Source organism: Cupressus sempervirens, chromosome 4, assembly GCF_028749045.1.
Source record: "Cupressus sempervirens isolate cs-2001-9-10 chromosome 4, ASM2874904v1, whole genome shotgun sequence".
NCBI classification, from domain to species: domain Eukaryota; kingdom Viridiplantae; phylum Streptophyta; class Pinopsida; order Cupressales; family Cupressaceae; genus Cupressus; species Cupressus sempervirens.
The window spans coordinates 119,841,413-119,866,226 of NC_143121.1; the positions used below are offsets into that span (position 1 = coordinate 119,841,413).

The 24,814-nt window shown below is 31.7% G+C and overlaps 1 protein-coding gene across 1 annotated transcript; it reads left to right on the plus strand.

The window, feature by feature from the left end:
• Positions 1-5,583: 5,583 nt before the first annotated feature.
• Positions 5,584-10,505, plus strand: LOC149560219 (protein DETOXIFICATION 29-like). The gene is made up of 8 exons (XM_089823580.1): positions 5,584-5,903; positions 7,384-7,925; positions 9,083-9,169; positions 9,261-9,317; positions 9,507-9,745; positions 9,828-9,946; positions 10,034-10,120; positions 10,261-10,505. Exons 1-8 carry the CDS (start codon positions 5,622-5,624, stop codon positions 10,306-10,308), a joined length of 1,461 nt encoding a protein of 486 aa, XP_089679706.1. The 5' UTR covers positions 5,584-5,621; the 3' UTR covers positions 10,309-10,505.
• Positions 10,506-24,814: the final 14,309 nt, after the last annotated feature.

Sequence of the window (24,814 nt, forward strand, 5' to 3'; positions counted from 1 at the left end):
ATAGGTTTCCTTTACCATCCAGAAGCCTGGCCTTCCCATTCATGAATTCTACCTTGTATCCAATGTTGTTCAATTGTGCTACACATAGAGGATTTTTTCTTAGTCCTTCAACCCAATAAGAATTGTCACATTTGAGTTCATTAGTCAATGCAATGCATCCTTTTCCCTTCACATAGCATGGGTCATTATTTCCAAATTTAACACTTCCACCATCATAGTGCTCCAAGTGTTCAAACTTAGTTTTATCACCACTCATGTGATGAGAACAACCACTATCTATTATCTATGTGTCATTCTTTGTAACATTATAAATAAGTGCCATCTTTTCATTATCCTCATCATTTGACTCATCTTTAATAGCAATATATACCATTTCATCTTCATCATCACTATCAAAGTATTTAGCAATATAACAAGATTTCTTACCTTTGTTTTTGTAGTCTTTGTATCTTTTGAAATCTTTCTTTCCTTTCAACTTGTTGAATTTCCTCTCATCTTTTCTCTCCTTATTTGGACACCTTGCAATAATGTGACCAACATATTCACAAGGAAAAAAAATCAATGGAATTTTTCCTTTATATTTATCTTTGCCTTTTGGTAACCTTCTTGTAAGTAGGGCTTGAATAGATTTAAGTTCATCATCAGATTCTTCTTCTTTATTATCAAACTATTTTCCTTTTGAGTTTTCTCCCTTTCTACCAAGAGTTATTTTGGATTTGAATGGTGATTCTATGTTCCGAGATCTAGGAAGATAGTTGTAAAAGTTATCCAACCCAAAAGTTGTTAACCTTCCCACTAGTGTATCCAAAGTTATATCATTTTTGGGATCACATATCATCTCTTGAATAGTTGAAACTCTAATTGAATAAAAGGAAGAAGAGTTCTTAATACCTTGTTGACTACTATCACATCATCAATTTTTCCTCCTACAACTCTCATTTCACTCACACTTGCTTTGATTCTTTCACTATATTTGACAATGTTTTAATCTTCTTTCATTCTCATCAGATCAAATTGGCCTCTTAGACTTTCTACTTTGGATCTCTTCACATTTTCATCTCCTCCATAGATATTTTATATCTTGTTCAACATTTCATGAGTAGTAGGACAATCTTTGACTTCATGAAATTCAGAATAATTGAGAGAAGAAGCAATGTGAATCATCATTATATTGTGATTCTTTTTGTCTACCATTTGATCCACAGTCAAAGGATCAAGAGGTGACACATACTGATTGTCCAAGAATCTTAGGCATGTATCTCCAATGGTTTCCAAATGTAGATTCATGAGTTCCTACCTTTCTTTGAAGTTGTCTCTATTTAACTTATGAATCTCTCTTCTGTGAGACATCTTGATCCTTAGCTTAGGTCCTTGAAACCTTTTCTACAAGCACCAACAACTTTGATACCAATTATTGTAAATATAGAGGAGTAACTAAGATGGGAGGGTTAAATCAATTACTACGAAAACAATTCCAAATCCCTTAGATGTCAATACAAACTTCTTATTAACTTAAATCCTTACACAACTTGGTTAGAACTAGGTATTCACTATAACTTGATTAACAAAGAAATATTGAGATATTAATGTGTGTTAACCTTTAGTAGCTTAGTTAAAGAAAGATAATATAGTATGAAAATAACATGAACACATGAGACACCAGGATTGGACATGGAAACCCAATTTGGGAAAACCACCAATGCAACTAGTTACAAGTTTTCACTCTTCTGAAGTGAGCCCTATTAGGAGCCAACCCTATTAAAGGTTTCAAAACACATTGTTAGGTGTGACCCTATTAAATAATTTGAATCACCATATAAGGAGTGGCCTTGTTAGAGGTCTTAAGACACTTCAATCTAGAAATGCCACCTTGTTAGAGGATTTGCAAGAAATGACTATTAAGTCAACTCTGTTAAGAGATTTCTTCATTGCTACAATTATTAGAGAGTAACAATGATGGACCTGATTAATGAAGAAACTAATTTGAAGATTCAAATTACTATTCTTTTGTATCCTTTGGATCCTCCCTAATCAAAATAATCTTTGCAAGTCTTTGAATGTTCTACTCTTAACCAGGCATCCTTTGTTATTCACATATTCTCTTCTTCCACAACATCCATACTTCAATCTACAACTTAAAAATTCATATATATGAAGCCCAATGTCAAGTCAGCTTGAATACATTTACAAATAAATAGTTAGCATCGACTATGTCATCTTACATAAAAAATGCTATGTTGTAGGTTGGCTAATATTGAAACTATGTAACTTGGTTACCATTGAGTTCCTTGGTAACTAGCCTAACCTGACTTATAGTGAACACCTTTGGTAACCAACCTGACTCGGTTTACATAGGAATCCTTCAATGACTGATCTAACTCAGCTTCTTTTGAACTTCTACTCATCTAATACTATAGTTTTTTGAGTTGGGTTACTACTATCAATGCTCGGTTAGAGTGTAACATTTTTGTAACATCAATGACAATATATAATTGAATAATTGTTTTCAACAAGAAAAAATTCTAATAGGGTTGTAATCTCCTAAAGGGGATTCATAGTCTCTGAACATGGACTAATATGTACTAAATATATTTCATTGGCTCCTAACATAATCCATCCTCTAACAAGGAACTTTTATTTTAATACATCATTCTATGGGTACCATCCTCACTAGGGTTTTCCTTGTTAGTATGTCTAGTGTTATTGTGTATGTATATCTTCTTATGGTTATTGTGTATATATATATCATCTTAGTGTTATTGTGTATGTATATCTTCTTATGGTTACCCAACCTAAAATGGGTAAGAATTCTCTATCATAAATATGTTTCTTCCCACAATCCTATCAATCTTTTTAGCGAGGCCAACCCTCCTAAAGGATCAAGATTATGGAATCTCCTCTTGAAATGTAGAATTATTACTCAAAGTGAACTCTCATGGAATTTAGGGGATAGTGAGAGGCTCTTTTTTGGAATGACTTTTGGGGATGTTATAAGTCCCTTGATCATTATCCTTCCCTTCAGAAACCCAAATCTTACTTGGAAGAAAGATGGGGAAGAAAGATAAAATATTATGTAGTTTTTTGGAGAAGCTGGATTGAATTGGAAATGGAGAGATCTTGTTGCTCAATATATTCACTTGGAAGAAAAAACTCTTTTTCAATCTATCCTTTCCTCTAGATTGGTCTCATTTAAGGGAGGAAAAGGGTATCTCATCTAGGATGGGAATAAAATAAGAGAATATAACTCAAAAATGGGGTACTTGTATCTTGAATACCTTCTAAGTTGCTATCTATCTCTTTTCCCTCTTCATCTATGTTGGGATAAGTTCTACCTATCCAAGGATTTTTCTCATGGAGTTCCCTTCATCAAAGGACCCTGATAGCTGAAAGACTTAAGAGGTTTGGTATTCAAGGCCCTACTAGATGCCGCTTATGTGAATCCGAGGAGGGATCAGTTGGCCATCTATTTCTTCACTACCCTTGCTCTAGTTCATGTTGGAAATGGCTATGCCTTCAACTAGGAGTTTCAATGGCTTTTCCAAGTTTATTTAAGAGTATCCTATCTTCTTGGCCCCTATTGTGATTAGATGGCATGTTTCATAGGATTTGGATTTCATCCCCTTCCATAGTTCTATGAGAGCTATTGAAGGGAACAAATCAAAGGATTTTTGAGGATAAGAAGATGTCAGTTGGTCAACTTAAGAAAAAGATTGAATTCTCTATTATTGAATTAACAAGTAATAGATTTCTTAATTTTCAAATAAAACATGCCAGGATGTCTTAGTGGGATGAAAGGATGAGAGGATGATGGATAGGTTTGAAATTTCTCCCTTTTTGGGTGAAGGGGAACCTCTAGTTAAATTAAAAATATTGGATTATGGTTTGTAGGCTCCAAAAGATGGCTTGTTTAAACTCAACTTCAATGGAGCCTCAAGAGCAAGTCCTATCCACAATGATATGGGGGAAGAAGTGGCTAACATTTCCAAATATATTTGTAATGCCACAAACAACTAGGTAGAGATCTCTTCTCTAGTGGAAGGCCTTCGGTTATGTAAAGAAATGAACATTAAAAATTTAGAAGTTCAGGGAGATTCAACAATCATAATTAATGCTCTTAGAAAGGGACCCCTTCCTTATTGAAGGATAGATAAAAAATTAGCTATAGCTTTAGAACTTTGCAAAAAAATTGATAGAATAATTTTCAACCATATCTACTAGGAAGGTAATAAGTGAGTGTATGAGTTAGCTAACATAGGGATTAATGCCTTCCTAGCAACTAATGTCTAATCATTATTTCATCTTCCAGATTTACATGTTAAAAGAACAAGAATTATTACTTGGTTAGAGGAGTATGTGGCTGAGGAATGCATTAGAACATGGAAAAATGAGAATGAAGTAAGCTTGGAATATTTGGAGCTCCCAATTATGGTGGATGAAGAAGTCTCAGCAGTGGAGGATCCACCATTTCCCATTTAGATGCAAGTGTATTATTATATTTCTTTCTCTTCCTTCACTCAATCTCTCTTGGCATTTTTGTTTATATCTTGTTGGCATTTTGGATAAATGACGTAGACGAAGATTAGATTACTCTACTCTTTGAATGCTATTATTTAATTAGTATTGCAACCCTGCTTTATGGATTCAATGCTCCTTTCTTTTTTGTGTCATGCGTCATGATTATAATGCACTTCTATCTATATTTGATGGGGTCCTAAGGTGTTTTGTTTCCATCTAATTTCATTGTATTAATATATTTTAGTTCTTTCTAACCTTTAATAAAGATATATAGAGTTGCCTATTTGGTTAGTTTTGTGTGAAGTGTTAGTTCAATTATAATAGAAGAGATGTTCTTCTTAAAGGGTGTAGTAAACTTTACAACATTGGAGGTGGATTAGAATATACTTTTATTTTTAAATTAGGCAAACTTGAAGAACTATTACCTAGCTCCATTTGCTCGGTGCCTTATGAGTTGGGTTGTACTCGTTTTAATAATTAATATATGACTTCGACCTCTTTCTTATAAAAATAAATAAAAATTAAAGTTGGAAAAAGATTATCAATGGTGCATTTAGATCTACTTTGTCATTTTTTAATATTTTTTATTTTTTAAATGAATTATTGAGATCTTCCATTTCAAATTTCTTTAGAACTAGCTTGAATAATCTAATGAACTAGACATTCTATAACTGATGTCATTATATCTCGACTAATTGTAAATGAAGAATTAGTTGAATAATGTTATAAAATAGATTTTATTTTTTTGACTAATGTTATTAGAACCCTACCAATTTTAAAATACAATAATAATAAAATATTCTATAGAACCATTCATTTTTAGATATTTTCTTCCTTTCAATCTCATACATAAATTGATGCCAACAAATTCCAATTTGGACCACTGACATGTAAAGTAAATGCCACTGACAATTTGTTTCCCACTTATTTCCTCGTGATTGAGCTGAACTGTCGATGATAGACACTTAGAGCTAACATTCCAAGCTTCCCCATGCTTTGACCTGATCGTCCACAACCTTCGACTGCTCTACAGATATATGTGATATATGTGGTATATATTCCACTGTATTTTCGCGCCCCTGAGCATTTCCTCCCTTGAAGCGGATATGGACGAGGAGAATCTAAATTTATCTTTAATCCATAATAATGGCAATGCTGAATTCGTAGGGGATATTCCGGCCATTGAAAGATGGAGTGGACTTCTCGAAGCAAGCTGGAAAGAATCGAAGAAGCTGTGGTACCTTGCAGGGCCTTCTATTTTCAGCTCCCTTTGCCAATTCTCATTCGGAGCCATTACCCAGACCTTCGCTGGCCATATCGGCGATCTCGAATTGGCCGCCGTTTCAATACAAAACTCTGTAATTTCCGCCCTCTCATTTGGAGTCATGGTGAGAGATTATTTCTGTATTTATACTGTTCTGCTTTCAAAATAATAAACGATTTTATTTTCTGCCGCATGTTATTTGAATTCACTGTTCTGCTTTCAACGATCCAAAAGTGAATTTTCAGGTCGAAGTTTTTGCGTTGAGCAGCAAAAGATTTGAAATGTCTTCTAATTATTTCAGTTTTAAGATTGTAAGAGATTTGAATCCTTTACATATTATTTCAGCTCGCTCTTCTGATTTTTCGTTAAAAGATTTGAGTTTGTTCTTGTTATTTCAATTTTCTCAGTTTTGAGCTCACCGTTCTGCTTTGAATGATTAAAATTTGAATTTACAGGTTACAGATTTTTCCTTTGAACTACTAAAGATTTGAAAAAAATTATAATTATTTCAGTTTACACTTCGACTGTAAGAATTTTTGTAAAAGATTTGAATTCTTTTATTATTATTTCTGCTCGCTATTCTGATTTCTCATTAAAAGATTATTTTCCTGAATTTTTTTTCTTATTGTTTCAGCTCATTTTTCTAATTTCCAACAACAAAGTCAGATTTTAGATTAAAAGATATGAATTTCTCTGTTATTGTTTCATTTTATCTGGTAATATTGGCGATCTCGAACTCACCGCTGTTTCGAATGAAAACTCTGCAATTGCTGGCCCCTCATTTGGAGTCACAGTAAGGGATAATGTCATTCGTGTGTACATATAGATTGTTTTGCTTTCCAACATAAATTCTGTTATTATTTCAGCTCGCTATTATGTGCGTCTAGCATTCAACTTCAAATAGAGATCTGTTTTTTTCGTTCTTATTGGTTTAGTATAAGAGATTTCAATTTTGGTTTTAATATTTAATTTTTACTATTATGCACAATAAATTAAGATGTTATTATTTAGAAGATTTGATTTTTGGTTATAATTTTCTTCTTTGGAAGAATTAAAGATTTGAATTATATCTTTACCATTTTAGTTTACTCTTCTATTTTCAACAATAAAGCATATAATATAGCTTCAGACTACATTACTAGTTTTTGAACTTTATTATGACTATTTAAATTTCACAAGATTTTATTTTTTATTTTATTTTTTAAACTTTTTTTCTTTTTTTTTATGGAGGTCATCACAAACAAGTTTTAAATATTCGGCCTCATCTCTAATGATGCCTCCAAGCCTTGCACTCAGCAAGATTTGATGTCTGATAGACTTTTTGTGAACCATTCAACTTCATCAGAAGACCAAAGAACTATTGACAACTTTCTTCTTTTTATTTAAGTTCTGTTCATATAATTTTAATTATGTTTTTTTACTTTCGGTCAATGAAACATTTAGTTTTTCTCTTGTTTTTTCATATTGCTGTTCTTATTATTTGAGCTCAGTGTTATGCTTTTCAACAATAAAAGATTTTCGACAACCGTCATCATTATTTGAGCTGAGTACTATTCTGCTTTCAAAAGAAATAAATGATTTGATTTATCTTCTTACTGTCTCAGCTGGGAATGGGCAGCGCGCTGGAGACTCTGTGCGGGCAGGCATTCGGAGCCAAACAACTTCGAATGCTGGGAGTTTATATGCAGCGCTCTTTCGTTATATTATTCGCAACCGCATGTCTTATGAGCACAATTTATGTGTGGGCCGCGCAGATCCTGAAGCTCATCGGTGAAGAAGATGACATTGCTGAACTCGCAGGGAAATTTGCGCTATGGACGCTGCCGCAGTTATTCGCTTATTCCATGGTCTTTCCGCTGGCGAAGTTTTTGCAGGCGCAGAGTAAGGTGTTAGTCATGGCGGTGATTGCTGGCGTAGCATTGGTTTTCCACGTGCTGCTTAGCTGGTTGCTTATATTCAGATTGGGATGTGGACTGTGGGGAGCGGCATTAATGCTCAACATCTCATGGTGGATTGTTGTCTTGGCACAACTCGCCTATATTGTCAGCGGCGCCTTCACAGAGACATGGGGAGGATTCACCTGGGCAGCCTTCCACAACCTTGGAGCTTTCCTGCGCCTTTCATTGGCATCGGGTGTAATGTTGTGGTAGGATCCAATTAACCGAGTTGGGCTCTACTTTTACGTTTTCGGCTAAAAGCTTCAAATCAGAAATATTTTAGTTAGATTTGATCTTTAATGGGTTCATTATGAACCATTCAATTGAACTAATAAATTAAATGTCAATTTACTTATATATTTTTAAACTTTCATTTAAGTCCATTTTTTCAATTTTGTGATGGAAAATTTGCAATCTTGATAAAAAGCTCAACTTCAAAGAAATGAGGTCCACACCTTCAAAGAGATCTGGTGGTGAGGAAATTGTACTCTTGCAAGAGAGGTCATCCTAGAAGATCCTATGGTGGTAGAGAAGTTGTACTTTGACAAGAATGTTATCTATTGTAGGAGATAAGCTATGTGGATCTCATTTGTAGCAATGATTGGGACCCACTTTCACCTAGATGCTCCCTCTATGTGGTAGTGAAAAAGTTGTACTCTTGAAAGAGAGGTTAGCTTCTAAAAGTGATGAGGTCTACCCTGTCCTTTTGTATGGTGGTGGAGAAGTTGTATTCTTGAAAGAAAGGTCACCTTTTATCGGAAATACAGTATGTAAGTCTCTTTTGTTGTATAATTAGGTCCCTCTACAAGTAGTTTTTAGTAGTCTCATGTGGTATTATAGGGTATAAGTAGACTCCAAAACATTCATTTCCAATTCCCTTTCCTTTTTGTGTCCACATGTGCACTGTTTTAGCTTAGAGCAAAGGACTGAGGGGCATCCACACTAACAAAATCACCTAGGATATGATCCTAGCCTCATCCCTTATGATGTTGGGCCTTACTCTTTGTGAGCCATTCAACTTCACCAGTAGAACAAGGACCTTTCAACGTATTATTATCTTTTGAAACAATAGTGCTGATGAGATCTATAGTTTTGAACTCTGCTTAGAATCATCACTTCTCTTCTTCTTTTGTTCATGACTTAGAATCTTATGGCTATTTGTAATTATTCTTTGACTTAGGCTCCAATTCCATTTGAAGTATTTAGATGTTGTTTTATATTTATAAATTATTATTTTTCTAATAAAAATTGAGAATAAATTCATCTAGATATATAATATGTATTATTTTAGATAAATATATATTATTTTAATAATTTTTAGACTTAGTTTGTGATTGATTTTCACTGTTTTCCACATTTATAACAGTTTGGAATGTTGGTATTTCAACCTTCTGATACTTTTGGCTGGCTACCTTACAAATCCAAAAATTTCACTAGATGCCATTTCGATATGGTATGTAGACAACTATTAGTTTTCTTAAGTATTTATTAGTTATATTTTTGAATTATTTCATTTAACTAAGAAAAGCTCATTTATATTGTAGTATGAATCTAATGGGATGGGAGTTGATGATATCTTTGGGATTTAATGCTGCAATCAGGTAAAATTTGGTAATTTTTTGTGAGCATATGTCTAATTCAAATTTATCTATGCAATACATAAATTAAATACAAATTTAACATTTATATACACTATAAAGGAAATACTTTAGAAAATAAGTGCATGGTCTTCTAGTGTTTTATATTGTAAACTAATACTACTTAAAAAACATTTCTAAATCATTTTTCAGTGTAAGAGTTTCAAATGAATTAGGAGCTGGGCATCCAAGAGCTACAAAATTGGCAATATTTACTGCTCTTGCAACAATGTTGATTATAGGGACCATTCTAATGATTGTGATCTACATTACAAGGAATGAGTTTGCAGTTGCATTTACTAATAGTGAAGAAGTGATGGAAGTTGTTTCAAAGCTTGCAACCCTACTGGCTCTCACCATGCTTTTAAATAGCATACAACCTATTTTTGGAGGTGATAAAAAATTGTATTATTATTGATTTTATTTTGTCTAGTTTTTATTTTATATTGATTAATATTTATTTGATTCTTATAGGTGTTGCAGTAGGTGCAGGTTGGCAAACTCTAGTGGCATACATAAATTTAGCATCTTATTACATTTTTGGAGTTCCCCTAGGATGCGTGTTGGGATACTATTTTGATTTTGGGGTGAAGGTATAATTTTTTTAATAGCCTATTTAGACATTCTATTTTATTTTGTATATTTTAGTTTGTTTGACAAGAACTATTTTGAGAATGCAGGGAATTTGGGTTGGTATGATTTTTGGGACTACCATCCAAACAATTATTCTAGCTATCATTACATTTAAGACTAAATGGAATAGAGAAGTAAGAATTCCTATATCATAAAAAAATTTTAATTCTTTTATTTTATTTTATTTTATAAATTTTTAACATAGAACAAAAGAATTCTTAACACACACAAATATAACATTGAAGAATACTTAAAAGTTTTCTTCTTGATGTAGGCTTCTCAAGCTATAGAGAAAGTTAAAGTGTGGGCAGAGCGCACTTGACAATTTAAAAAATAATGACCTCAAGCTTTAGCTTCCACATTTCAAGTTGGTCATATGAAAATTAGATGGTCTTTGAGATTTGTATTTTCTTGATGGAATCCAAATTGAAACTTTTCATTAACATGCTTTATAATTATAATTTTTACATGTAATTTTTTTATGACTTTATTTCTATGATGAATAATTTTTTACAATTATAGAGTCATTCTTATGTCTACGTTTATTACATTATCAATATGTGCAGTACATGTAGTTTTGATATTAATCACTTCCTTTCAATTTTGAAAGCTAATATTCCATATTTTCATTGAAACATGAAATTCTAATTATGTTTTATATTCACACTTGATGAGAGTGATGGTTTTCTAAATTTTAGTACCTTGTAAGTTGTTATCCTAATAGACACACATGTTATTACTGTTTACTTAAAAATGCCATGAATATTCTCACTTTCATTGTTGTTATCACATTATTACCTTTTCACATTAAGTGGGAGTTTAGTCTTGGGTGAGATTAGCATTTTATCACTTTTCTACATTTGATGGGTGTTTGTTTCCAAATCAATGGGTTGGAATATCCTATGATTTTTCCTAACTAAATGCTTGTATTATCAAAATGATTTGGCAAGCTATCAAGAGTGATCAATATGATCTCATTACATTCCACTTTAGTCTTTGTAGAACCAAGGTGGGTGAGCCTAAAATTTAATAATATATCCTTGTTAAATATTTTAACATAAAAAATTTAATTTTGTTTTTTAAATTGTTGATTCCCAAAATTGTCTTATTATTTCTAAGCCACAAAAACTCTTCACATCAAATCTTGAGAAGCTAAAACCAATTATTAAATTATTTCAAAGAATTTAGCCAACTAACATGGATACAAATTCCCTCTACACTTTTGAATTTACAAGACCAAGGAGACTGGGCTTAATATCAATATCATAATAATTTGGCAAAAAATATCCCTAAAATGGTAAAGAATATCACCTCATATAAGGCCCAACAATGATTTAAAAAAATTACAAAATAGTGGCTAATTACAATGGAGCATGAGAAATATATCCATAATACAAAGATTATAATAAAATTATTTTGTGAATTTATCTCAAAGAATTCATATACACATACTTATGAAATTTATCATATGACCACTTTCTCAAGAATTGAGCAATGTCTTAAATCTTTCAATTTTTTATGAATTCTTGGAGTTGTTGTTCTTTATGCCCAAGAAAGTATATTTCACTTGTCAAGGGGTTGACTTTACTTTGTCTTGTTTTTTGCTTGTATTTTTTTTTGAGGTTTTCTAATACCTATTAGTGTTTGATGTTTCTTAAAACCATTTCTCAAATATTTTTGGATTAAAATAAAACTAGGTTTTATAGGGACTCAAAACCCAATAGTATCAAAATGCAAATTTTTAAATGATAAAATCCAAAATGAGAACTATGCTAGGAAAAGATAAAACATTGTATTTTCTAGTGTACTAAAACCACAAACTAGCACAAAAGTGAGAAGCTAGAAAATGTACTACAACAAAAAAAGTTCAACACTCAAAAAATAGAGAACTAGAATTAAGCCAACTCCTTTAGGACCTTCGCTACCTAGATCTAAGATTCGTCTAGTTCTTTCTTTGTGTTCTTTCGCACAATAATGACATTTTTCCTATTCCTCTTTCCCCTTTCCATTTTTCAAGGCCCTTCCATGAGTTCCTTGTGATGTTCTTGTCCTCTCTTTCCAAGTCCACCTTGATCTTGATGCCCTCTATATCAAATTTAACTTTAGCAATGATAATATTTTGAGCCATCCTTTGAATTTTATAGTCACTATCCCCAATAACTCTCTTCAGATCCTATATTTTCCCCAAGATGCCTTCTCCCAATCTTCTCTTGGCCTTAATTTATTCCTACAAGTCTTTGTCCAATTTTCCAACTACATTTTTCATGACATTAATTTTATTGATTGCCTATTTTGTAAAATCAATCGATGAATCTACTTTATCCTAGACCCTAAAAATGTTATTTGGAATATCCTAGTTAGGAGTGGAAAGAATGTCTTCCTTTACCTTTGCATTTTTCTCCATAGGCTCCTCTTTAAACTCTAAGACCAAATACCCAACAATGTTCCTGATAGGAGAATTTGCCCTTTCAATCTTCTTAAGTTTACCATCTTCCTAATATAATGTCTTGTTTCAATTATTTTCTAAATTCTTCCTTCTCATCATTTTGTTGAGTTTGATTTCTTTTGTGGTATGGTGGCTTCTTAGAGTGACAATCTCCAATTGCATAATTTTGATCTTTTTTTTTTTTAGTGGTGACCTAATAAGGTTTTAACCTCTCCTAGGATGGTAGAAATGAGTTGTTGTTAATGTTATAATCATTTTCTTATACAATACTCTCTTAATTATGGTTACTGAAAATAAGGTCTGATTCGGGATTTAATTTTACTTCTTCTTGTGTACTTATTTTTTTCTCTACTACATGTGGTATACTCTCTTGTTGAGGTTGAGAAGGGTATTTATACAATTTTATTGATTTTCTAGTGCATTTCTTTGTTTAAAATAGACAACTAGTTTAGGGAGCCATCATAATATGTGATTTGGAGTTTGGGGAAAATTTTGAAAATGTACAATCCTCTTTTGTCTCTAGAATGTTCTATTTTTTCTAGAGAGTTTTATTAATGTTATCATATAGATAGTAGAATCTATGGTAATGGAAACCTTGCTAAAACCTTCATTTATGATTAAGAGAGATTGGAAAAGAAACTTTGGTTTATGTTTCACATTTAGGAGGCCTCATAAGATCTTGTGTTATTTCTTATAAGGCTTCATCCTAATATATTTTAGACTTAATCTTTGATATATATATATATATATATATATATATATATATATATATATATATATATATATATATATGTATCTAGAGAGAGAGAGAGAGAGAGAGAGAGAGAGAGAGAGAGAGAGAGAGAGAGAGAGAATTTAACAATTGTTTATTTTTATAGTTCTAGATTCCCTCAAAATATACTTATAAATAGAAAATCATATTTTTTTATTATTTTCCTCTCATTCTAATATATATTTTGCTTTATTTCAAAATTTTCTTCATATATGTGATTGAATATATTTTTAGTTTTTTGGATGACTTTCATAGTAAATATTGTATTTTCTTAATGAATCAGTTTTTATGTTTGAAGAAAGGGAATGATAAAAAATGGTTTGATGAAATAAATGATCAAGCTCATTCATTAAATGTTTTTTCTATATTTAGAAATTGAGTTTTTTCATAATGATAAATTAGATGGACCAAAACCACTTCAAATTAGTTGTGGAGTAGGTAAATTGTTATTATATTATTGAGTGTGATATATAAAAGTAGGGTTTTGATAAAATTAAAGATATGTATGGTAAGATGAATACAATCATCTTGGATTATACTATTATGAGACATCCTTTGCAAATTTTTATCTTGAATTATGGTTTGATTTTTCTAAACTTACCACTTTAATGACTAAAATGTGGCAATGACTTGGTGTAGGAAATCTCCAAGCACTATTACAAAAATTGTGATAAAGGTTATTTATCCATAATTATTTTGAAGCATTCCTAGATGCAGAACTGCATGAAAAAATAAATATTTATTAAAAAAATTACACAACATTTGCAAAAGGAGCTATTTTTTGATAAATAAAATATCATAAAAAGGGCATGTTGACAAGCTCAATTATTGGGACTTTATATTATAAATTTTTTATTTAATACCAATATTAATGGGTTGAATTGTTAGGTTTCTATTTTCACTCTCTTTTCAAAATTAGTGTCTCAAAATTATAACTTGACTATATACCCATTTCAGAATTTGCATAGTACAATCTTTTTGTCATCTATGTTCATTATTATAATAAGGTATGACCAAAATGGATTGAAATTACCACACAATACATAAATAAAATAAAAATTTCCTAATTATTACAATCTTGAGGTCCTTGAAAAATGTAGAAATCTTATTGTACTAAATTTACTATGGTAATTGAAAATTTTGTTGATACAGAATAAATTAGAAGAGATAAAAGGGACTTAGAGGAATTAATATTTTAGAATAATTTTTCATATTTTTTAATGCCCTAGACCTAAGGAGGTTTATGATAATCTTGACAAGTTGTATAGTATGTTCAATCAGTTTCATAATTTCATTGCATAGTTCAAGTTAATTATTTCATTTATGAAAGGATGAAGTGAACCAAAATAAATTAAGGTGTGTAGTTTCTTGATCTATTTTTATATTATAGGGCCATTTTATTTTTCTTGAATACCCCTATTATACTATAGATGTTGTGAGGCATATTAAACCACGCCTTCATTTGAGGAGTCTAGTGGTCAATCGACTAGGTAGTAGGCCTAGTTATCTTAGATGTGTTTTCCTTGTAATATCCATGCTTGAAGGGATTAATCTAAAAGAAGAAGAAATTTATAAGAAGAATACCAAAATATAGGCTCAACTTTAGGTGAGCATCTCTCTCCAAAACGAATTCCAAGAATTACCAGAACCCTTATTTTCCCACCTATCCTCATTCTAACATAGAGAACGCATCTTGTAAGTATATGAGGAAGAATTTAAATTGTTCCCTTTTATTGATTATTACATATAATAATATGAATTTATTTTTTATGTAAGAAACATTAAAGGAAGTCACCAAGAACAATAATATTTCCATGCATAAATATTAGTCCTTGAGAAAAAATAAATATCTTTTAACTAGGTATTTATATAGTTTGTTATTTATTTTTGTAGTATTAATTATTTTTCTTCTCATCAATTAAATCACATTGTATCTCTTGTTAATTCTTATTCTAATAGTCCACTTCACGTAATTATATTGGGAACTCTTCTTGTTAGAAAGTAAATTGCACTAAGATAATTGATACGCGAGAGGGGCTGAATAAGTTATGCATTTAAAACAACACTCAATATATTTATTAATTTTAAAACATGTAAATAATCATCTAAATATAACCGTACACAATAACATCATATATGTGAACTAGGGAAACCCTCGGTGGGACTGATTCTCGCAAGATAATACTGTAATATAAAAGTTCCTTTGAAAAGGCTAGACCCTTTTAGGAGTGAATGAAATACAATCAGTGCATATGCATCCCTATTATAATGCTTTGAATCCCTATTAGGAGTATCCAAACCTTTTAGGAGTTGTGTCGACCCTCTTAGGAAAGCCAATTCAATCCCTATGAGGAGATAGATTCAAAATAGTAGTACCAAATATATCTTTCCTACAGAGAAAAGAAGGGCTTTCGTGGTTGGGTTGGATGAGGACTTACCTTGGTCATGCCCAAGATTAAGGAATTAATCATAAATTAGAAATGAAAATGTAAGTTTCTAAAAGAAAAAATAAATTTTAGTTGTCACCTTTCAGGCTGACTTATCAGGACAACTAGATTTGAGTATTTCTATTTTAAAATCAATTTTATTTAAAAAAATGATCTAGATAAATTAATTCTAGCTAAGTTATATATGGTCTCACACTTTACCAATTGCAAATGTCTATTAAATGCATGTTTTATACTAGTTCAAGTCTCCAATTACTAAAGCAATGTAATTATTTCAGAAAATTGATGTTTCAATAACTCTTCTTTTTTTTTAATGATATTTCATTAATAATTTATACATACCATTTTATAGATCTCAAAGTCAACAATATTCTGATATAGATTTTATAATGTTTTAATTAGATATAGTATATTGTAATTAAACAATTGTGCAAGCATGCATTTTAACACTCTAAAAGATGTCAATTTTGAGAAAGAGAAAAATATTAAATCATATAAAATATTTTAAAATTATAGGATAGTCTAGAAGAAAGAATCCTCTTCTAGAATGTATAAATTTTATTCTAGTTGGAATAGGATTTTTTTGAAAATAGAACTCATAAAAAATTATCTACAAGAAATATGAAAATATATCAATTCTTATTCCATATAATTGTTAAAAATTATAATCATAGACTTGATCAATTTCTTCACATTTTAGTAGATTACTTCTTTTTCAAATTATAAATAATAATACCAATTTTATATCATTCAAGGTGAAAAATTATACTTTTGTTAACCTTTTCATTTACAATAGGGTGATACAGGTTTATGCTTTTTCCCTACAACATCAGTTCATAGTTCACCATATAAGCCACAATAGAATGGGGTTAGAGAGACAAAGAATAGGATATTATGAGATATGGCCAATTGTATGATAGAATATTGAGCTATGAGTTCTTCATTTTGGGATAAGGCTATCAATTATGCCAACTATATTTAGAATTGGATGCCTCACAATGCATTGTTATATTTGACTCTTGAAGAGGCTTGGAATCATGTCAAGCCCGATGTTTCTATATTCCACATTTTTTGTAGTGATACTTGGGAATTTATTCTTGATTCTTAGTGGAAAGCTATGGAGAGGAAGATTTGACGACTCACCTATGTTGGCTAATGTGAGGATGTCAACGTGTACGGGTTGTTTGATCTTGATTCCAAAGATGTCTTATTTTGGTGAGATGTCTAGTTTGGTGAGAATCATCACTAGATGGAGCCTCCATCACTATGTAGTACTTCATCTTCTCCTTCAAAAGACTATGTATCCTCTAAGGAAGATCTTGATGTTGATCACCCTTCACTACTTCCACTAGATGTTTAGTGAGTTCCCAAGTGGGCTCATGATACTGTTGATGTAGCAGGACCTATGACATGTGATCCTTTAGATTCTCATTGCACTTCTTCTCAAACATCTAGTAGTGGACTATTGAGTCGCTCTATTTCAAAAGATCCATAGTTTTTTTCATAGGTGATAAGACACTTAGAGTGGGATAGGGCTGTGGAGGAGGAATACTCTTTTTTGATAAAGAACCACACATGGGATCTTTCTGTTCTTCCAAAATGAAGAAAGTTGGTTTGATGTTAGTGGATGTACCGCACCAAGTATGTTGGAGATGGTTCTATTGATAGGTATAAGGTGTGTCTTGTTGTGAAGGAATTTTCACAAGTTCAGGGTATTTATTACTTTGAAACCTTTTTCTCTTGTTTCCAAGATGAATTCTATTTTCCTTTTACTCTCTCTTGCAGCTTCTTAGGGATGAACAATATTTAGGGATGAACAATATTTCAAATGGATGTGAAGAGTGTCCTTTTGCATAGAGACCTACATGAGGAGATCTATATTGATTAGTCTCATGGTTTCATGTAGGATTCTTTTTTGGTATCAAAGCTTCAAATCTCTTTATATGGTCTCAAACAAGCCCCTCGGGCTTTGTATGAGAAGATGGATTCCTTCTTCCTTAATTGATAGTTCACTCAGTGTCATTCCAATCCTATAGTATACATTCAACATCACAGGGCTAAATTATTGATACTTGTGCTTTGTGTAGATGACCCCATCATACTGTCTATGATTCAGAGCATTCACTGAGCTTTGAGAGAGGATTTTAAGATGACAGACCTTGGACTTCTACACTATTTTTTGGGGCTACATACATTGTTTAAACATTAGATAGGATAGCCATACTACAATGGAAGTATTCTCTTGATAGACTTTAGAGATTCAACATGCTCAATTTCAAACCTTTTTTCACACCTTTTTAGTTAGGTGTTGTTTTATCTATCACTTACACTACTCCTATAGTGGATTCCACTTTATATAGACAACTTGTGGGTAGTCTTTTGTTCCTAACACACACACACACACACACACACACACACACACACACACACACACATCTTGATATTTTGACGTAGTGCAAGGTAGGAGAATGCCCAAAGGAGATGGCCTAGCCCCCAGCAAATAACCACAAAGTGGAAGAATAAATAATAACATAGATAATTAGATCCAAAATAATGCCAATTCTCATAATATAATTATAAGATTTACATCCAACATGCTCGAATGTACAAGGCCTTTCGGGTTACAACCAAATACATAAGAAATTACAATAGTAATTTTTCAAGATCCCTCAAGATCCAATCCCAACTCTAGCTAGTCCAGATCCATACTCTAGTAGAAACCTCCAAGGAAGATCTCAACTTGTGCTCAGATGCCCACCAAGTAATATATTTTTTCCAACCCACAACTACTAGGCCTTATCAAAATTTTCTCGTCCTCCGCATCCTCTTCTCCAAGTTGGATGATGAATAATGACAAGACATGTCCTCTACTAATACCAAACCAAGCCACAAGTTAGCCACTAGCAAGTTGCATTAAATAAACCCTCAAACCTCAAGTTAACTAAGCAAGTTACATTAAATAAACCCTCTAGCCACAAGTTACACTCAATAATGCCACATATTAAATTCATTTTCCCTCTTTTCTCCAATTTTTATTTATTTTAAATTATTTATTCTAATTTTTGTCACTTTCCCTCTCCTCCACAATTTTTTTAATCTTTTTTTTTTTTTTTGAAAAAAAAATCCCCTATTTTCTAATGCAAGATGCTCTTGCATTAGACTCTAGAGATAGATAGAAAAGTATGACCCACACTTTGAAACCAAAAGAAATATTTGCAACCATCTTCATCTTCACCAAAGGATTCCACTCCAACATAGGCAAGAAAGCCAACATCCAAATCATCCACATCTGTATCACTCTGTCAAACACCAAAATCTTAACCATCCAATCAACATGCTCACTCCCAAGAACAAACTAAACAAAATATTTCATTAGAAAAGCCTCATCCACTTCAACAAGTAATGAATCCAAACTAGTAGCAAAAAACTCCATATCTACAACAATATGTAAATTTCCACGAGTACATTCCAAGCTCACAACAACAGTGGACTTATTGCTCACAACAAGATGCTCTGCAACATACAAGTCACCACCAATAGAAACCATATCATCCACAACCAAGTGCTTTGCAATCATCATGTCAGACTCAACCAATTGATCATGAAACTGAATCTTCATCTCAACATCAACAAGGTCAAGAATATCCTCACAAATAACCTCCAGTTACTCTGTAGGTTCTGTATCAAACTCAACAAACTAATCATCTTCTCTCTCAAACAAGTCTCTTAACTAACTAGACAACTCTCTTTCAGATCAATAGACTCTAGCTCGACAAACATCCACAAAATGCATTCCTCACCACCTCCTTAACTTGATAAGACAAGCTAGCTTCAAACCAAGAAGACATCTTAGAAATCCTCCTCTCCACCACATCATAGAGTTTTGCAATTATCTTAAGGTCTAATCCTCTTAGAGCCATCTTCCAAGATTTTCCCAAACCCTCTGCAACAAATCACCAATAGATTAATCTTCTTGAACAAGATCAACCTTCGCTCTTCATAGCCATAGATCCATATTCATGTCCTCCCAAGGTTCTAGTGAAAAGTTTGGGGCTTGGTTTACACACTCGAGAACATTCTCACTCTGATACCACTTGACGCAGTGCAAGGTAGGAGAATCCTTAATGTAGATTTCCTAGCCCAGAGAAAATAACCAAATAGTAGAAGAATAAATAATAACAGAGATAATTATATCCAAAATAATGCAAATTCGCATAATATAATCATAGGATTTACATCCAACATGCCCAGTTGTAAGGCATTCTGAGTTACGAGAAAATACACAAGAAATTACAATAGTAGTTCTGCAAAATCCCTCAAGATCCAATCCAAACTATAGGTAGTCTAGATCCACACTCTGGTAGAAACCTCGAAGGAAGATCTCATCTTGTACTTGCAAGTCCACCAAGAAATCTCCTTGTTTTCCAAGCCACAGCTACTACCCCTTTTCAAAATTTGCTCCTCCTTCACATCCTCTTCTCCAAGTTGGATGATGAATAATGACAAGATAGGACCTGTACCTATACCAAACCAAGCCAGAAGTTGGCCACTAGCAAGTTATATTAAATAAACCCTCAAGCCACAAGTCGGCTGAGCAAGTTACATTAAATAAACCCTTGAGGCACAAGTTACATTTAATAATGCCACCTATAAAATTTATTTTTCCTCTTTTCTCCATTTTTATTTGTTTTAATTTTATTTTTGTTCTAATTTTTTTCACTTTCTCTATTCTCCACAATTTTATTTTATTTTAAATTTAATTTTTTATTTTTTTCACTCTTTCATTTCCTTTTTCTTGAAAAAAAGACAAAATAACAAAATTTACCCCTTTATTTTTGCATCTTGCATCATATTTCCTTTGTGGTTGGACTTGTCTCTACATTCTCACATTATCCACATGAGAGTGATTGGAAAGCTTCCGAATGTATCTTAAGTTACATCTAATGTACTACATGGTATGTCATTCACTACACATTAGGGGATCCTCACATTGTTGGTTATATAGACTCAGATTGGGCTGGTGATATTGATGATCAAAATTCTACTTCTAGTTTTGCTTGTTTGTCTTGGTTCTAGTCCTATTCCATAGTATTGCAAGAAACAACATGTTCATGCATTATCATATATAGAGGTAGAGTACAAGGTAGTTGTACTAGCTAGTTAAGAGACTTCATGGCTTCAATAGTTGATGACAGAGTTTAGATTTCATCTTGATAGCTCCAGCTTTCTTTGGTGTGACAATCAAAGTGATATAAAAATTTCTCATAGCCTACTAGAACATTAGAGGATCAAGGATATTGAGCTTCACATGCAATTCATCAATCATCTAATTTAGGATGGCTCTCTCAGCTTGGAGTACATTCCCACTACTAAGAAGCTCGCAAACATCTTCACTAAACCTTTTGCATCCCCACAATATCTTCAGCTATGTTTTATGCTTGGGGTGAAGGAAGCTATCCTTGGGGGGTCTCAGTAATGAGTCCTTCCTTCTTTCTTTTCTTGCTTTTTAGTTTCTTCTATCTCTTTTTGGTGAAGTGTTTTTTCCACATGGTTTTCCTAATTGCTCTAGTTTTCAATTATTTGGTTGTGTTGGGCACCCAATCAAGCCAAGTTTTTGGGACTCATTTATGCTTTTAACATTGTAGTTTCCTTTTTTTTGCTTTATTGTCTATAGCTGCAATGTTGCTCATGTTGGTGGGGGTGTTAGAGTAAAGAGTTAATTTAATTTCAGTTACTAAATTACCTTTACTCCCTTATTAATATTTCACATTATGCACATGCAATTCCATTTAATAATTAAATATCAATTAAATTAAATTTTATTCACCTCTTAGAGTTTCCCTTTTAGATTTTATGATCTCCTTCTATAAGGATTGATCAATTATAAATTTTGATTCATTCTTTTAGTCTAATATATTATTCCATATTTTTAGAGCAAAACCCATACCTTTTATTTGTCTTTTCTTCTCTATAATAGATTGATGCATGTAAGTGTTCTTTAGGTTTTGTGGATTTATAATTTTCAAATCCTTCAGATTCTTTTCCACAAATACCTTTCATCCCCTAATCTAATCAATATCTTTAGGGAGGTAAATTCTCCCATAGGTTCAAGATTTTGTAATTTCCTCTTGAAATGTGGAAATATTATTCATAATAAGCTCTCATAGAATCTATGGGATGAAAAGAAACCTTTTTTTTGGGAAGACTCTTGCAGTGGCTATAAGCCCCTTGTTCGCTATCCTTCCCTTCTAAAAGAAAAATCTTATATAGTAGAGAGATAGGGAACAAAGGTGAAGGACTATGTGGTTTTTTAAGAAGATGGATTGTATTGGAAGTGTAGAAATATTGATTTTGAACATATTCCATTAGAAGAGAAAATCCTTTTGTATTCAATTCTATTATCCAGAGTGCTCTCCTTTAATGGAGGGGATGAAAAAATCATATGGAATGGGAGAAAAAATGGACAGTACAACTTTAAAATGGGTTATTTGTATCCAAAATGTATTCAAGGATTCTCTCCATCTCCTTTCCCTCTTCGTCTATGTTGGGATAAGTTGTGCCTTCCCAAGGAAAAAAAAATTTCATGGATTGTCCTTCATCAAAGGGCCTTGACAACATAAAAGCTTTAAAAAATTGGATTCAAGGGCCTAGCAGATACCCACTATGTGAATCTAATTAAGTGCCCTACTCAAGCTCATGTTTGCATTGGCTATTTTTGTATCTAGGAGTTATGTTTGCTTCTCCAAATTCAGTAAGGAGTATACTGATGTCTTGGCCTCTATTGAGAAAAGATAGTATATACCATAGTATTTGGATAACATCTCCTTCCATGATTCTATGGAAACTATGGAAGGAGAGGAACCATAGGATCTTCTAGGATAAATAGATGCATGCTGATCAATTAAAGAAAAAGATTAAAGTCTCTATCATTGAATGAACTAATGAAAGATTTCTCTATTCTTTCCCCAAACATGTGAAGGTAGCTCATGGGGATGAAAGGGTGAGAGGTAGATTGATTGGAGTGAAAATTCCTCTCTTTCTGGGTGATGGATGGACTCTAGGTAAATTAAAGAGATTATAATTTATTTGGCCATCTCATTCAAGCTCAATTTTAATGAAGCCTCTAGAGGAAATCTAGGTTAAGCATATATAGGTTGTTGGATTCACAATGATCAAGTGATTCAAGTAGCTAACTTGTCAAAATACATAGGTGAAGCTACTAACAATTGAGTACATATTTCTGCTCTAGTGGAGGGCCTTCAATTGTGTAAATCCTTAAATATGAATGTTTTAGAAGTTGAGGGGGATTCTACCATCATAATTAATGCCCTTAGAAAATGTCCCCTTCCTAATTGGAAAATAGATGCAAACTTAGATATAGCTTTAGAACTTTGCAAATATTTTGAGAAAATTATTTTCAATCATATATATAAGGAAGAAAATAAGTGACTAGATGAGTTAGCTAATTTGGGGATTAATGCCTTTCTAGCATCAAATGATTGAATGTTACATCTCATCTTTCTTATTAATGTTTAGTTACGATTCTTGAAAAATCTTGTGAACAAGTTGTCTTTTAAGTAGGAAAAGAGAGATATCATTAGTTCTGTGCTCTTCCCCTTATTGAATCATGATTACAATAGCAAGCTCTAAATCTTTGAAAACTTGGAAAATGAGGTTATAAGGGAGGCTTTTATTACTCCCTTTAAGTAATTGGTAGAAGCCTCCCCCTTTTCAAGATTCTAACCTTTCCTACTCTTTGTCTAATCAAATTTGAGATGTATTAGTCTCATTGGTATGTAGGAGTATTTTAAAAAGGTATTTTGTAATGTTATTAATCAGCTATGGGTTTTTTGATGCTTGATTTAATGTCTTGTTTTTCTTTTTAAATACTCATTTAAGACTTTATGGGTTTTTGCTCCTCAATCTTTGGTTATTCACCTTATGTAGTTTCTTTTTTTAATCTTTTAAGAGTATCTTTATTTAATTTTTCTATCCCCTGAAAAAGAAATATGGAGTTGTCTATTTTGGTTAGTATTTCTATGACGTTTCAAGTAATTTAATGCACGTGAATGGATCTCTTTGGAGAAGATAGTAAATTATAACCTTCGGGTGTCGAATAAGGGATTTTTTTTTTTTAATTTGGGCCAAATTGAGGGACCATCACCCATTTTTGACTTTTTAGTGCCTCGTGAGTTAGGTTGTACTCTTTTTATATTTTATATATCGCCTTGGCCTCTTGTTATTATGGTAGATTTTTTTTTTTTTGAAAATCAAACACCTCATATTTTCATAAGAAATATTAAGGATTATCAAGAACTTTTTTTGTTCAACTATTGATTCACTAGTAAGGAATATATGTCATATTTAAATTAAAATATATCTTTTTAATAAAACAAATTGCATAACTATTTTATGTTTTGCAAGTTTTCCATTTTTTATATGACATAAAGATCAAAGATAGAAAAATTAATTATTATGATAAGATCTATCTATCATTAGGTTTCATATATGGTATTATTTAAATAAAAATGTCATCTTGTTCTCACAAAAATGATATTTTTTTGTTAACCTACCATGGATATCCTAGTGAAAATTATTTTGAATCTTCATGTACTCTATTTAGCACACTTTCTACTAGATGTGATCAATGTGAGAAGGTCCATGATAACACATCTCTACATTTGTAGATGGTATTACTCAAAGTTAGCAAAAAGAAAAGATCATACAAAAAAATTGCAAGCCTTAGATGCTTGCAAAATAAGTTTATATGAATAATAACTCATATCTCCTATACAAAATGGAAGATATATATATATATATATATATATATATATATATATATATATATATATATATATATATATATATCTATAAATATATATAAATGGATTGGTTAAAAAATAACTGTAATATATATATCTATACACATATATGTATTTATGTACATATACATATATACATATATATATATACATATATATATATATATACATATAGATATATATATATATATATACATATAGATATATATATATATATACATATATACATATATATACATATATACATATATATATACATATATACATATATGTATATACATATATATATGTACATTACATATATATATGTATATATATATACACATATGTATATATATACA